The sequence below is a fragment of the Struthio camelus genome, chromosome 19, assembly GCF_040807025.1.
Source record: "Struthio camelus isolate bStrCam1 chromosome 19, bStrCam1.hap1, whole genome shotgun sequence".
In the NCBI taxonomy this organism is placed as follows: Eukaryota; Metazoa; Chordata; class Aves; order Struthioniformes; family Struthionidae; genus Struthio; species Struthio camelus.
The window spans coordinates 7,237,914-7,252,826 of record NC_090960.1 but is presented as its reverse complement, the minus strand read 5'-3'; the positions used below and the strand labels follow the sequence as shown (position 1 = coordinate 7,252,826).

The 14,913-nt window shown below is 37.0% G+C and overlaps 1 protein-coding gene across 6 annotated transcripts in view; it reads right to left on the bottom strand.

The window, feature by feature from the left end:
• The window catches only part of SPAG9 (sperm associated antigen 9), a 70,404-nt gene that overhangs the window by 15,370 nt on the left and 40,121 nt on the right, over positions 1 to 14,913 (bottom strand). For all 6 annotated transcript variants that reach the window (XM_068913325.1, XM_068913324.1, XM_068913326.1 and 3 more), the window contains 14 exons: positions 13,585 to 13,795; positions 12,735 to 12,834; positions 11,504 to 11,625; positions 8,353 to 8,410; positions 7,220 to 7,372; positions 7,076 to 7,127; positions 6,484 to 6,614; positions 5,383 to 5,439; positions 4,333 to 4,506; positions 3,500 to 3,629; positions 3,113 to 3,205; positions 2,620 to 2,787; positions 1,631 to 1,802; positions 14 to 247 (listed from right to left, as the gene is read on the bottom strand). In XM_068913325.1, the coding sequence (XP_068769426.1) occupies positions 14 to 247; positions 1,631 to 1,802; positions 2,620 to 2,787; positions 3,113 to 3,205; positions 3,500 to 3,629; positions 4,333 to 4,506; positions 5,383 to 5,439; positions 6,484 to 6,614; positions 7,076 to 7,127; positions 7,220 to 7,372; positions 8,353 to 8,410; positions 11,504 to 11,625; positions 12,735 to 12,834; positions 13,585 to 13,795 (1,855 nt within the window). The remainder of the gene's footprint in view (positions 1 to 13; positions 248 to 1,630; positions 1,803 to 2,619; positions 2,788 to 3,112; positions 3,206 to 3,499; positions 3,630 to 4,332; positions 4,507 to 5,382; positions 5,440 to 6,483; positions 6,615 to 7,075; positions 7,128 to 7,219; positions 7,373 to 8,352; positions 8,411 to 11,503; positions 11,626 to 12,734; positions 12,835 to 13,584; positions 13,796 to 14,913) is intronic.

The following is a 14,913-nucleotide window of genomic DNA, read 5'->3' as shown; positions in this document are numbered from 1 at the left end:
AGATTTTTCATACCTGACTGTTTATCTCCCACAGGTGAGCCACCATTTGCATCATGCACCATTTGCACCGGTGCTCCTGTAACACCCTCTGCAGTACAGCCAACCACGGTTATTCCTCCTAACAGGCTATCAGTTTCTGCAGAACTGTTGCTCGTCATGCTTCCACATAAAGATGACTTGTCCACTTGACTGGGATCTGCTTCTTGTGATCCTTCTTCTCCTGCAGGATAGTCTGTTTCCCTAGCCCCTGAAAGATTAAATTGCCATGTCTTTTGTGTGCATAAAGGGGAGTCATTTTTCTGTCTAATAATGAAGCTTTCAAACTGAAAGAACTCTCCAATACCCAAGCTACAACATGCAGAATACCTACAGGCTTCTTTTGACATAATCAGCAGACATTAAAGATACCATCATTAAATTCAAAAAGCAAAAGCAGTATCTACATGTGCTGCAGCATATCTGTAGGTCATACGCCATGTGAAAGTTTGCAGGATGTTACAGCTAGCTGATTTCTAATTTTAAAATAAATCTTATTTACATTAAAAGTAGTTTCATGACAGATGCACATTTAAGAAAAGGAATATATCGATCTACACTTTTATAAAGAATGTAATTGCAACAGATATTTTGTTCCAGGAAAAAAAATAAAAACAAACATTGCTTTTCTCTTGAGCAATCCTCTCAATACTTTTCTCAAAATGTGAAAGTGAAATAGCATGAAATAGAGTAAAAATAATATTCTTAGCTTACATTATATTCAAGAATTATATATAGAGGACTAGCTCCTATGGAGCAAAAACTCAAACTTCACCAATTACTTTCAAGGGCTACATAACTCATTCCACCAAGTGAGTCTCATCATACACTGTTTTCATAGCCTCTCATGCATCCTCTTTTCAAAATCTCTACTTAAATCATCCCTTCCTTCAGCCCCACATTCATTTTCATTAGGAAACCTCTTTGATTTTATTAATTTGAAAGCCTCAAAATATTACTCTTACTCAAATCTTCCCTCAAAAGTGTTTTCTTCTGAGCCTATTAAACAGAACTACTTCACTAAAAGTAATGCTATAGGCTACTATAAGCATAAGCTAACAAGTAATCCAAAAGCACAATTAGGTTCTTTTCAAGAAGCATAATCTTCTCCTATTATATTGCCCTCAGTTCACTATCCAGACACACCCCCAATATTACTTTTTGTTTAATGCAAAATGGTAAGTCTCCTTAAGGGAGACTTACCCTTCTTATCCTTCTATAGCCAACACTAACATTTACTTTACTTTCAAGAGGCTATGAAGGTCTAAAAAGCTTTTCTTTCATGAAGTTCACAGTTGCATAAAACATTAGCACTACTGTATATTTTCATGATGCAGCAGACAAAATACTTGGTCTGTGCGATTACCATCTCTCTACCTTTGAGATTATTTAGGTCAAGAGCCAATTCAAGAATGGAAGAGTAGAACAAAAATTCAAAAATTTTTCCCTTCACCTAAATATTTTTATTACTATTACAGTAACATTTTATACAAAAAAATTAACACATCTTGACTTTTTCATTGTATTAAAAAAAAAAAAAAACAACTGAACAAGATAAACTTAAACCAAGTGCCAGAACATCATGAGTCTTTACCTGGTACACTAGCAATACAAAGCACGTGAGAATTGCAAACAATGAAACTGTCCAAAATATTTCCTGGTTGGTTAGCATCAATAATAATAACTTTTGTAGCAGAATGTGTGCTAGTACAGATCCAAACTAGACTGGATAATTCTTCCTGATGTTTCAGCTCTTTCTGCTGGTCCTGAAGGAGAATAAAGCCAAAATAGAAGTGAATAACAACAGGAAAGGGGACAACAAAGCTATTGCCATTGATCTTATGTTCCTACATTATCAACTACAGAAACATATTTAACTTATCACTATTTATATAATTTCAATGCCGTTACAAAACTAAAGTTATTTAATTGTTCTCAGCAGATTTGGAAGATAAAAAACTAATTTTATACCTGCATAGAAAACAATAGAAAACGATGAAACTGCTCAATTATAAAGCTGAATAAGCGTAAAGCTATTTAATTCTGTTTATATGCCTTCTACCATAACTCAGCATCTCCACAGCTAGTGTTATGTCCCAAAGCATTTCAAGCCAAAATGCAACTCTGCCTTTTTTTTTTTTTTTTTCCTTAATGCCTTTAGGATGAGTTCCATTCATTGTTTCAAGTTCATAAAAACATAAAGACCAAAACATTTTTAAACAAAGACACACATGGGGGGTAAAGGTGGGAGAAGGGGGGGGGGGGGAAAATCTTCTAATGCTAGTCAGAACTTTGACAATTGTATCACAAATATTTTCTAGGGTGGGCAACACTAGCATAAACAGTGCATCATTTTGATGTATAACTGATTTACTCCTTAGATTCACCAACAAGCTGGCACACAGGAAAGAATAAAATTTATATAATAGTTGGATTCAATATCCTAAACACCCCGTGGTGATGACTTCCTGAGAAAACTATATTCATTACCACTAACTACCAAACCCAATTACCAAATACAATATTGACCTAAGATACACTGTAAAGCTGTTAATTATTCAACACGCCAGTCACTGATCTTACCTTGAGTTCTTGGTCTAGTCTATCTAAGCTGCTTTGAGATCCTGTTCGCTGCTTGTTGCCATCTGCATCCAAACCAGTCATGTCATTGTAGAATACGCTAGCACCAACCACAGACCCTCCATCTCGTGTTTTCCCTCCTGAAAGGTTCACCCCCACTGCGCACCACAGCTTGAAAGAAAAATACTTCAGTTGAAAAGCAAAACTTATTTTTTGTTTTTGAAAAATAACTAATCAGTTAAACAATGCATCTGACTTTTTTAGTTTAAGTATGCTAACTAATACCAGAATTAAAATATTTTTGCAGTTCTCTAAGGAGTTTGTTAAAGATTAAAGTTACATACATTTTACTGAAGTTTGAACTCTGAATCACCTTTGCTTTAAAAAAACTACTTCATTACCTAAAGAAAACCGAATCTAAAAGTAAACATTAAAAAAAAAAAAAGCAACCTATAAGATCTCAAAGGTCTCTAAATCACAGCTTTAAAAACTCTACCTTCATAGATGTATCCTTCTCATCTAAAGGTCTCAGGTAAACAGGAACAGGTAAATTCTTCATCTTGTTGTCACCCTGGCCACCGTTTGCCACCTATGCAGAAAAGAAAAAAAAAAAAAAAAAAACACACTTTCCCTTGTGAAAAAAAAAAAAAAAAAAGAAATTTGCAACCTTGAGAATTAGAGGGTCATAGTTTGTTAAATATGCTCAAGAGTTTTGCTTTGTGGTTTTCTTTAGAAAACCCAACTTTTCACTGTAAAAGTTCAAACTACAATGAAAAATATGCTGGAATCACTCACGTGGTGAAATAATACTCTGTTCCCGAATCTGTTCGGATTTACAGAACATGAAGTTGTTGCCATTACTTGTCAAACATAAGCGTGATACCTGTTTGTACTTCTGAGGTAGACTCCAACCAAATGCTTGCACTCTACCATCTTCTTTCTGAACGTGTGCTTTCACTTGGCGATATTGTTCTCTCTTCTGCTCTCTGCGTGAGGCTAAACTGGCTTCAGTTCTAAGAAGGAATCATTATTAAAGAACCTGTTACTCTTCAGAATTCTTTATATTTCTGCATCATGGGAGTTGCCATTAAGCTCAATAGACAAGATCGCTCTGAAAACATTGGGTTATCAAACAGATCGCTAGTTTTCAACACATCACTTGTGGAACGTGAGTTTTCCTGTGGACTATTTCTAAGGGATCTAGGAAAGACTAGCAAAACTAGAAAGTCTATTTTTAGTAGCCTTAATTAACCACATGGGTTATGCATCTTTGCAAGCTCTAAAAGCCGACAGGTCAAAAAATATATATTTAAAAATAATCAAAAACCACACCCAAAAAATACCATAGGAGAAAAAAAAAAAACATGGACACTTGTTAGCCTGACTCATGCTGTTGTACTTTGCCAATGAACTTAAAGTGATAATCTATATAGTCGTTTTAACTACAACACTTGCATGTAAAAACGTACCGAGTACTGCCTCCTGTGCCTAAATGCGCTTTTATGAAAGGCAGCGTTATTTGCAAATTGAAACACTCATCCGCTGCTATATATTTCACAGTCTGCACTATATTGACTTCACAAGCATCAGCATTCGCTTCAGGAAGATATTATACATGCTTATAATTCACTTAGCAGCAAGCCATTTATCTCACAGGATTAAAAGAGTAAATATTTGATCCATCATATCTAGTACTGTAAAATCAAAATGTCTTACTCGTCACTGAGGAATTCAAAGGCTTTAGATTTGTCACTAGGTAACTGAGATAAGGTGCTGCTTCTTTTCTTGACTGATGGAGTAATGTGTGAGGTTGGAGCATTATATTTAACATTGACTGGAGGTTCTGGTTTCTTAGCTGTATTACTAGACGAACTGAAGAGCCTGCTAAAACTAGAGTGAGAAAAAAAGAGACAGTTAAGATTTGTAAGATACACCCAAGGCTTGACTATGTGGGCAAAACACTGCATACACTAGCCTGCTCAAGACAGTTAGAAACTGAAAAAATTGGAGCCCAACACAGCAGACATCACACATTCAGCGTTACTCCCAAAGCACAGAAACGCGTGTCAATAACGTTCTTAATCAAAGCAGTATTATCCCGTTCACTTATCAAATTAAATGGGATCCTCATCTTGAATAAAAATTTATAAAGAACCAGTAAAATTAGGATGCGAGTAGCATATCCGGAAGACAAATACTATGAAGTATATTAGTTCATGCACTACCACAGAATCCCATTCTAAAAAACCCACCATTTTCTATGCTAAAAGATAGAATAGCTACCAGCAAGCCGCCACATTAAAAGAATTATTTTACAAGGATCGTGCCGTTTATTCCTCCTTTTTAGATTCAAAGAGTTTCCAGTTAGAAAGAATAATTTGACAATCAGTAAACCACGTTTCATAGAGGGAAAGGAAGCTGAAATAAATGCAATCCACACGAGCCATTCAAATTTCTTTTTGTCATCTTTAAAAAGAATATATTAAACTGCTCAGAACAAGAGTCCTGCTGCGCATTCAGCTAAAAAAAAAATTACAGCACTGGCATTTAACTTCTAAGTGCACAGTAATTCACTATGATGCAGCTTACGATACACTTTGTCTTCAAGAATGGCCTTACCGAGTAGGCATGCTAGGTAACAAAAGGAAAACAGTTAAGATATCTTCATCTGCCAAAAGATAATTAGCTAACACACAAAAACGTGCCAGCTAATTGGTTGGGATCTTTTGGTTTATTTTTGCCAATGAGTTGTGTTTCAGCACTTACAACTGCCAAATGCTTGATCTCTTCTTTTCTTGCATGGCTGGGTTTTCCCTCGATGCTCTACAAGGAAAGAATTGTAAGTTTACTGAGTAAGCATTAACTCTGAAGGAGAGGAACAGAAGAGTGCGCAGCTCCACTGCTTATAAAACAAGGTAGTAGATATCAAAAGTATCAAAGCCTACTACTTCACATCACTACTACTTTTGTGATCAGAGAACAACTTAACGTTGAAACTCTAGTTAAGAGTCCTGAAGCCATGCATGCTTTAACACAGGAAGGAGAGGACTTCCACAGAAGAGAGTAACTACAGGAAAGCAAGCCATATCTGCATGGGAATACGTATTTTTCTCATAGATTTAGAGTCAAAATGGCTCTCACGTATTAAGAACAACAGAAAAATTAAATGTCAACATTACACCTGACCAGCAGGCGGCAGCAAATGATACCGTTACCCAGTGGATACGGAAACAGCTCTGGGAAGGATGTGACAAGAATGAGCTCGACTGAGGTCGGAGGCAGAAGACCATTTCTTTTGGAATCCTTTTCCAGACAACTTAACATTCAGGATGCAAGTTAGATCAAATCATATCTTTACTGCTTCTATTTAAAGAAACTTTGCACAGTTTTAAATTGCACTTTTTCCTGAACCATCCAAGTTCTGATGCATGGTTTGTGTCTGCTCTGAAAATTGATTGCATGCTATTACTATTTGACATCGCAGCTGACAGTTGGGCACATTGCTTTGAGATGAGTGCACACATACAAACAGTAATTTTGCCCCCCCAAATTAATATTTTTATGTTTACAAAAGTGTATAACTGTTCTGAAGAAAACACATCCCATTAAGGGAGGCTCATTACACACCACATGAAGCAACATTTCACTAAAGTCCAACCAAGAACTCAGCCTGACAAAATAAATAAATATGCAGGTAACTAAAAATCAGACTTATTCAGGGGCAATTGTGGAGGCAGGCAGAAGGGAAATTAAGGCCTCATAACCTATAGACCAGATCACTCTGCAGCTAAAACAAAAAAACACCCCAAAAAACAAAGCCTGTAAGTTCTGAGGAGCGCTATTAAAGATCTTAAAAGTGCATTTTACCTTATCATCTCAGTCCATCGTACAGCTTCCTGAAGCTCCATCAACCTCTCTTTATACTGATTCCTTTCCATTAGGACACGGGCCATTTCAACTCGAGTAAAACGTTTCCGCTGCGCGGTAGGGACATCACTCTGCACACACAAAAAAACCCAAAGATAGAAGGAACAAAGGAGCACAGCAGGGCCTTGCAGAGTCAGCCTCTGCCTTCCGGTAGGAGTCAGCTTAGGGCACAGTTCCAGATTCTAAGCCGTTTGGGGCTTGGTAAAACTAACTCAGTTCTAGCCAGTGCCTTCTACCTGCCTCTCCTCCCATCCTCTATTATGTAGTATAAACTGAACCAAAAAAAAAACCTTTCTTCAAAAAGAACATGACACACAATAGCGGGTATGGAGAGAAGAAAGAAAACTAGAAGTGGTCAGTTTTAGTTTACTCATGATCTTTAGATGATCTCATGATCTTCTGTCTTTTCTACACATGGAAAAAGTTTACCACTGCTTAAGCAGTGAAGTTTAATAGCACTAAAGGCACACGAACTTATAATGCCTCACTATAAGTTACATATACAAAAATACACATATACACATACACCTACATCATCATCCTCTTTAGCTTTCTGCCTTGCTTCCTCTGCTTCCGCACGAGCTCTAGAAAAAAGATACATACAAAATAGCCGTATTAGATACCACATGATTTTTCTTCTTTTCTTATTTTTTTGTAGTCATCGTATTCAACTTACTTTCTAAGCTCTTCTTCCAGTTCCTTATTCTTCTCTTCAAGCTTTTGCTTTGCTTGTTTTACAGCCTCTAATTCACCTTGCAGCACATCCTTCTCACAGGTCAATTCATCCACCTTTGCTATCAAATCATTCTTCACTACATTCAGTGCATTTCTATGCAAACATTTAAAATATGTTATTACGAGGATGACCACGGTCTCATAGTAAGTTTAGCTTCAGCTTAATTTTATTCTTGACTTGAAGACTTACAAATGAATTTCTTTTACATAGAGTTGCAATGAAAAGTTATACGGCTTTCTAAAACAGGCCAGCCCCCTTCCCCCATATCAAACCTTATGAGATACATTGGTACTGCTGCATTACAAAAAATTACTGATAAGTCAGAGCAGTTTACAAAGAGGTTGAAATCCTCAACAGTGCCCCAATGGATTAGCCTACTGCAGTTACAGCTGTGTTGCTAACAGAAAAGGTGGAGAGTTCATCTCATACTATGGCCTTGCACTGCATTCCTTGCAGCCTTACAAGAACACAGCCAGCTTTTGCTTCCTAAATCCTCAAAATTTCTAAAAGGATATCAATTAGGCTATGTATTTAGCCAAATATACCTACAAACTCCAAAGACTTGTATCATCACTACTCTTAAAACTGAGAGTACATTTGTACCGTATAAATATTCCAAATATGAAGATGTGGATTTGCTTGGAAAGAAGGAGAAAGGAAGATGGACAACCATGTATTTCACACAACTCTGTCACGCTGTCTCTCCTGATCACGATAGATACAGCGCTATCTTTAACTGTATAGCCTTTGCTCCTCTTCCACACTGACTGTGCACCTGCCTCTGTTGTATGTTAAAGACAGAAGACATTCACAGAGACCAAAATAAGTCTCTGAAGGGAGCATGCAGGCAAATGAAGGACAAATCAGGTAAATAGTTACTTTCCAAGACAGGAGTAAAATATATGGCCATGGAGAGCTTTGAGAACATATGCATATTACTTAACACTGAAGCGATAAGAGTTCAGCGCTCCCTAAAGTCAATTATAGGGGGATTTACTTGGAAAACATGAACAAAATAAGGGGAGGGTTTTTTATATTTAAAAAAAAAAAAAACACCACACATTCGCACTTACTTTGTCTCCAACAGCTGAGTGTTTTCCAAAATAAGGTTTTCAACCTCACGACCCATTCCTTTCCAAAGGAAACAAACAAATCAATTTAGCAGATGAAATGGATGTTTTTACAAGCTATGTTTTTCTGTCATTGAAGACCAGTGGAATTTAAGTACGACAAATTTGTCAGAAAAACTGCAAGCTAACTGAAGTTCAAGGACCTGCCTTCTACAACTAGCTTCCCCCCTCCACCTTCAACTAAAGCCTAAAGGCAGCCCTGGCTAACCACAGATGAGTGGCTAATACTACTTCCAAATTTTCTATACATTTTGAAGAGCTTACAGTACTACTATTTCAAAAAACAAAAAGTGGCATCCAAGAGAAAGTGTTTGCATACAAAAAATTAAGTTCATAACGCTCAATTATCTTTTATATCATACGCTACATTCAAAACTACGTCAGTTATAGCCATTAGACATGCCAAATTAGAAAGCTCAGAACACAAAAGCCCTGCAGAGCTCCCCAGAGCAAACGATACCTTACCAAAGAAATTATGGTCTTTAAAGCCCATGCATTCCATGTAGAGCGAAAACAAGAACAAGAAATAGTCCATGTAAGGTGTAGTATGACTGAAGAGCAATAAGATATTTGGCCTTATTTAATAAGTGGGAATTAAAACAAAGCCACAACCAAAAATATGAAGTGAAATGTGATGTGATTAGAAGCTGGATTCACAGGAAAGACAGACACTTTAAAAAAAAAAAAAAAGAAAAGAAAAACCACACCATCACAATATTGTTTATTGGTTAGACTACTTATAAAGATAATTTATTAAAAGGCTACCTTAATTTCTGCGAAACAATTTAGGAGCATAGTACTTAGAAATGCTAAGCTACTCAGTAAAAGTTCAAAGTATACATGTTACTATGAAAAAGCGAACTTAACTCTTTAGTTATATTACTTCAATATTACCTAAATTCCTGGAAATTAGTTTATTAAATCTGCTGTTTGCATGCCTAAAGTAATACCAATTGCAGGATTAACAATCTCCCTGTCCCCCCCACCCCCCCAAAAAAACCCTTTAAACATGAAAATAATTTTGCTGTGCAAGATGTAGAATTCTTTTTAAACTAAACCTACCATGACTACCACTCTGATAAGAGCACAGCTTATACCAGTTTGAGATTAACAACAAAACTAAAGAGATCTCTTAGTTGTGGAGGTCTTTTTAATATTCTGTGTCCACAATCTTTCAAATAACTGATAACCACAGACCTAAGTGATGATAAGTAATAAAAATATAACAATAAAAACGGTACTAAAAATAGACATGCAAGTCAAAGTTCCATCTCTTCAAGTTTCTCTGGATTTTAGATTAAAAATAAGTGGCATTAAGTTACTGAAGTAACTTGCATCAGCTATTGTTACTTTATCAATATCTGGAAAAATCAAAGTTCCCTATGCTAAGTCATCAAGAACTTTTTATTCAAAGAGTTATTGTTTTTTAAATGTATTCATCGTTAAAAAGTATCTAGGATGACTTCTGACAGGTTTTAGAATCCTTTACAATGTGAGGAGGAAGAAAACAAAACAAAATAAAACGAAAGCAAAAAACTAGAAAGCCAGGAGTAGAAGGGCAAAAATAACATTACCAAGCACAGAAAAAAATGCAGAGAATGTATTATATGAGAGCAGCAGCCAAGAACGCCTAACTGTAGAAGCAAAAGATTTCAAAGATTTTTGTTTTTGTTTTTAAAAAAGAAAGCATACACACCAGAATATTCCCCTGGGTATGCAGCCCAAGAGAAAACAGATTAGAGAATCCCAATTAACTACTTTTACAGAATGCAAAACTAAAATTTAATGCTCATTTAGAAAGGAGCCAAATGGTAAAAACCCCCACCAGATATCCTGGATGCAGACGTGGCTTTCAGGTAACACAGAATAGTTCTGACTAAGGTTGTATCGTAAGGAAACGGTGATTATATAGTGAAACTATTAAGAGATCAACACGCTTTGCGTAACAAATGCAGTTAGGATGCTCTTGCTTTATAGCAATGGTTTTACTGGAGAAAAAAACCTGCTAAAAGAGCCGGTAACAAAACTTTTGCTATAGTGTACTAAAGAGTGCTGTTATTTCTGCCCATGGAAAACAAAGCATCTTTTATTAGGAAGTCCTGACAGAAATTTATCTTGTTAATAAGGGACAGTAGTAGCTAACTGAGAATACTTTTTCTCCAGCGCCTGTATTTTTGTATGCAGAATGTGTCACTAGTTGTTCCTGTGACAGAGCACAGGAGTTTTAGATGAAGTACGTTCCCGCTAGGGTAGTCCTCACTACTCAGGACTCAAAGCAGTACAGAGTAACAAAGAAAACTCGTGACTTTAGACTGGAACTAGGCCCATCACTGCAAATGACTTGCCCCTTACAGAAATATTACCTCCTCCATATAAAATGGGTTTGTAATGGAACACTGAACCACCAGAAATCCAGATTGCACTCTCAAAACAATTTGAAAAGTAATCATCAGTATTTTTGCCCTCTCAGAAGAGAGAAGGCCTCAACAAATGAGGCCTGAACACTGAAGTGGCCAAAAATATCTTCTTATAGTACAAGACTTACGCCATGTATAGACAGATCATTTTTTAAATGACCTTTTGTTCCCGATGTACTTAGATTCCCCTCCACCTATAGTTTGTTAACACATAAGCAGCAACAAGCAGTTTAGGGGGGAAAAATTGCAAGTTTTTCCTCATGGCTCGGTTCTCAAATGACTACTATTGCAGCATGTTGCATTCTCTCTTACAGATCCAATTCCATATAGACATGATAAAACCGGGCCATTACAGACCAGCATGATTTGAATTGAAGTACATAAAATTAAGACAAAGATTGTTTCAGCTCAAGATAAAATCCTAAATGCAAAGCACTGGACACTTTTGGAGAAGCGCTCTAAAAGATTACGGCCGACACTCTTGTACTGAAACAAGGGAAAAATGCACACGTTCTCCAACTTTTCACATAACTCTAACAACCCACTTAGGATGACACTGAAAGATTTTAATGCAAATGAATCCTAACAGCAAACCCAGTAAGGGTAATTTAAAAGGTAACACTCCACTAAATAGGAAAAGCACTTTATATGCAGTGTCTTTAAATAACCCGTCTTACCCAGTAAATCTGCACCTTCATCCACGTCTCCAATTAGGCCAGAACCAGCAGATGACAGCTCTTCAAAGAGTGACTCTGTATTACGGTCAAATGCCTTGTTCTCTATACCTTTGGTGGGAGTGCTATTGAAAGAATTAAAATAAACATACAATTACAAAAAGCAGGAAGAAACTATTCCCACACTGAAGAAGTGTTCCTTAGGTTTTTACTTGTAGTTCGTTTGTCACCACATTTAAAAAAAAAAAAAAAAAAAAAAAAAGCTGCCTGGAATCCTAAATTCTATTTTCAAATACTACTTTGGCACCAAGATCCCAAACTTGGAGTAGGTTGTGGATTTTTAGCTGCTCTGGATTTTAACAAATGAGAGAATATGGAGTTTGGCGTTCAGAACTTCCCATCAGAGCTTAGTCAGTCTAAGTGCCTAAAGAATAGACAGTTCAGTCAAGTAGGGAATCGTTTAACTTTACAAGAACGCAAGAGAATTAAGCGGTCAGAGATCGGAATATTCCTCTGGCCAGAAAGGGGCCTCCTTTCACACAAGGATTTTAAGCCATTAACATTCACTATACGAGGTGACTCCCAGAACGAAACACAGAGCAAGTATTTCAAGGACTAGCAGCTAGACCCTAAACTGTTCAGGGCTTACCTAAAAGGTCAGACACTCCCCCTGCTAATGAAACAGCACATGTTAGTTTTTGACAGTGCTTTAGAGCTTTTAAAAGAATGTTATCCTTCACATGCAAAAGCCATCAAGGACTCAGACCTCGGCAAAAGCATTCTGCCAGCACTGGGAGCACACCACTGGTATCTGATAAATAAATGCTGTAGTACTTGCAAAAGAAGTCGTAAGTCCAGATCGTAAAGTTATGGGTGAAAAATGCAAGAATGCAACCTGGAAAAAACAGAATTTTTAAACCTAGATCTAGGGAGAAAAGGCCTTTCTGATATACAACCTTCACTGGGAACACGGACAAAAATATTTAAGCATTAAGACCACTATAATATGAAGTGCCCTGAATATTCACTTCAGGAGTTAGCAACAGAAGAAAACTGCTGCTGTGCATAAAACCTCCTGAGGCATTTGGGAAAAGAAATAAGGTCACAGAAGTAGGGGTTTCATTATATAATGTGTGATCTCAGGCTGTTAAGATTCCAGAAGTCACAAGCTCAAAGCTGAATTCTGGTACCTTCTAAAATGGTCTTCTTACTCAAACGACAGCACATGACTTACCTGGAACCTTTGTATCCACTGAGATCTTTATCCATATCCAACTCTGGAGTTGACTCGATAATTGCTTGAACTTCAGATTTTTCTTCATTTTCATTTCCACCTTAGGAAAAGCAAGTGGTATATCTCCATAAAACAAAACCACTTTAAATTGTGACATACAACATTATATTATATGAAATTATTACTAATCATTAACAGACTCCTGTCAACAGCTGTCTCGATAAGCGAGAAGACCTATGGGTTTTATGATAATCCAGTGCAGACACTGGAATTTCTAAGCAAGTCTCACCTGAATTTAACTCCAGTCATCCATTACAACGTAATCATATAGCAACAATTTGAATGCAGCTTTCCAGTGCTCTGAGGTGATGGTTTCAGTTTCTTCGGCATGTAAGCTGCTTATTCACTACCCTTGCCCATAACTGAATAGCAGTTCAGTTGCAGCTCGCATCAGAAATAGGTAAGAATTAATTTTTAAGACACTGCCTTTATCTCTAAATGCTAGTTATTCCCCACTATTTCAGCATTCGAAACCAAGCAGATGTCTGTCTCATTTCATGGCTTTATGTCTAGACAAGAGCCATTTTTGCTGTTCAAAAGGGATTATCATAAATAATTCTAATTCTAGAAAAAGAAGGGCTAAGTTACCAATAAACAATGGACTCATACTTCTTATAAATATTCTGTGCTCCTAAAAAATACCAAGGAAAAAGAAATAACAAAAACACAACCACACACAAACATCACCACCAAAAACCAACATTTCTCATTCCTGGCACAATAATTCAGAGGTTTCAAAATGGACTACGTACGAGGCCTGTAATAATACTAAAAAGTTACAGCAGCTTACCAATGGACACAGTTCTTGTCTCCTGAGCTACCTGTACTTCAATGTTCTTGCTTACGTCCAGCTTCTCGTTCGGCACATCTGTGCCCTTTGCAAGTCCCTCAACATCTTCCTTTTGGGGAGTTTCAGCAGGCAGTGCAGGTACATCTGAAGCAGTCGTTGATGCTGGAGTAGTAGATTTTGAGCCTGCTTGGCTAACATCAGAGAGCTCATCCTACAATTGAACATGATCATTGATAAAAGCAACATAAGCAACAGAATCATTAGGAGCGTTAGGGAAAGAAACTAAAGAGCGAGTGCTAAAATAAGTGTATTTTACTAAAGAATATGGAAATGCAAAAAGCCAGGAACGGAAGTAATGCCTCGGGCCAGTACTGGCAACTTCATCTTGAGAGTACGGCTGTAGTGTCATGTCTATTAAGGAGGTTATAGCTACATAAAGCATGCCTTTATTTTAATCCCAATGTTCGACCTCAGCTGCTAAAGTGTGGTCAAAAGCTCATGATGCTTGTCTGTTAAGCATTCCAGACAGCAGGTGATACTCCTAAATTAATAATTCTAACCGCACAATGAAGTGCTGACAGCTTTCCCAAAACCCTAAAATTTTAATTGTTCAAAACATGCATGATACCTTAAAATAACTTATTGAGTACTTAACATTGAAGCACTGATACAGAACATTGATTCAACCAGTATAAAACTATACTATTTGCAAGCTTTTCACTCATTCCCGATGTCATCCAGAGCTTAGAAATCAGACTGGAAAGTGCTTAAAAACAGTTTAAATGAGATATTGAATGGCAAAGACTACTTGTCTGGTTGGATTTCACATAAACTAAGGAACATCAGTAAACAGCTCCTTCTCAGAACTTGATTATTGGCAACACTTTACATTACTGTGGCACTGTATGGAGAGCCAAATATATGGAAATGAATCTGGCCACTGGACTCAAGCTTATGAACACTACACAGAGATAGGGCTGCGTCCGGGGAGACCGTGTTCAAGGGCAGGACTAGGCTGCCTTTGGTATAACTAGAAGCTACTACCCGATAATACTAGCAGCCTTTTTCTGGATCTTGCCTCCTTTCACTCAGTTTTTTTTTTTTCCACTCTTCTTCCATGATCAGAACTGTACCAGCATCCAGATGTCTTAACTACAACTTAAACAGTAGCATTCTAGTGAGCAAGAAATCACTGCAGATGTGGAAACAGATTGGTCTACTTAAGCCAAAATTGTCTTGTATTCACTATTAGAAGAATCTCCTTAGGAAATTTCTAGATGAAACATTGAGACTGACATGTGCTAAATGAACACAGAACAGTAGCTTTGA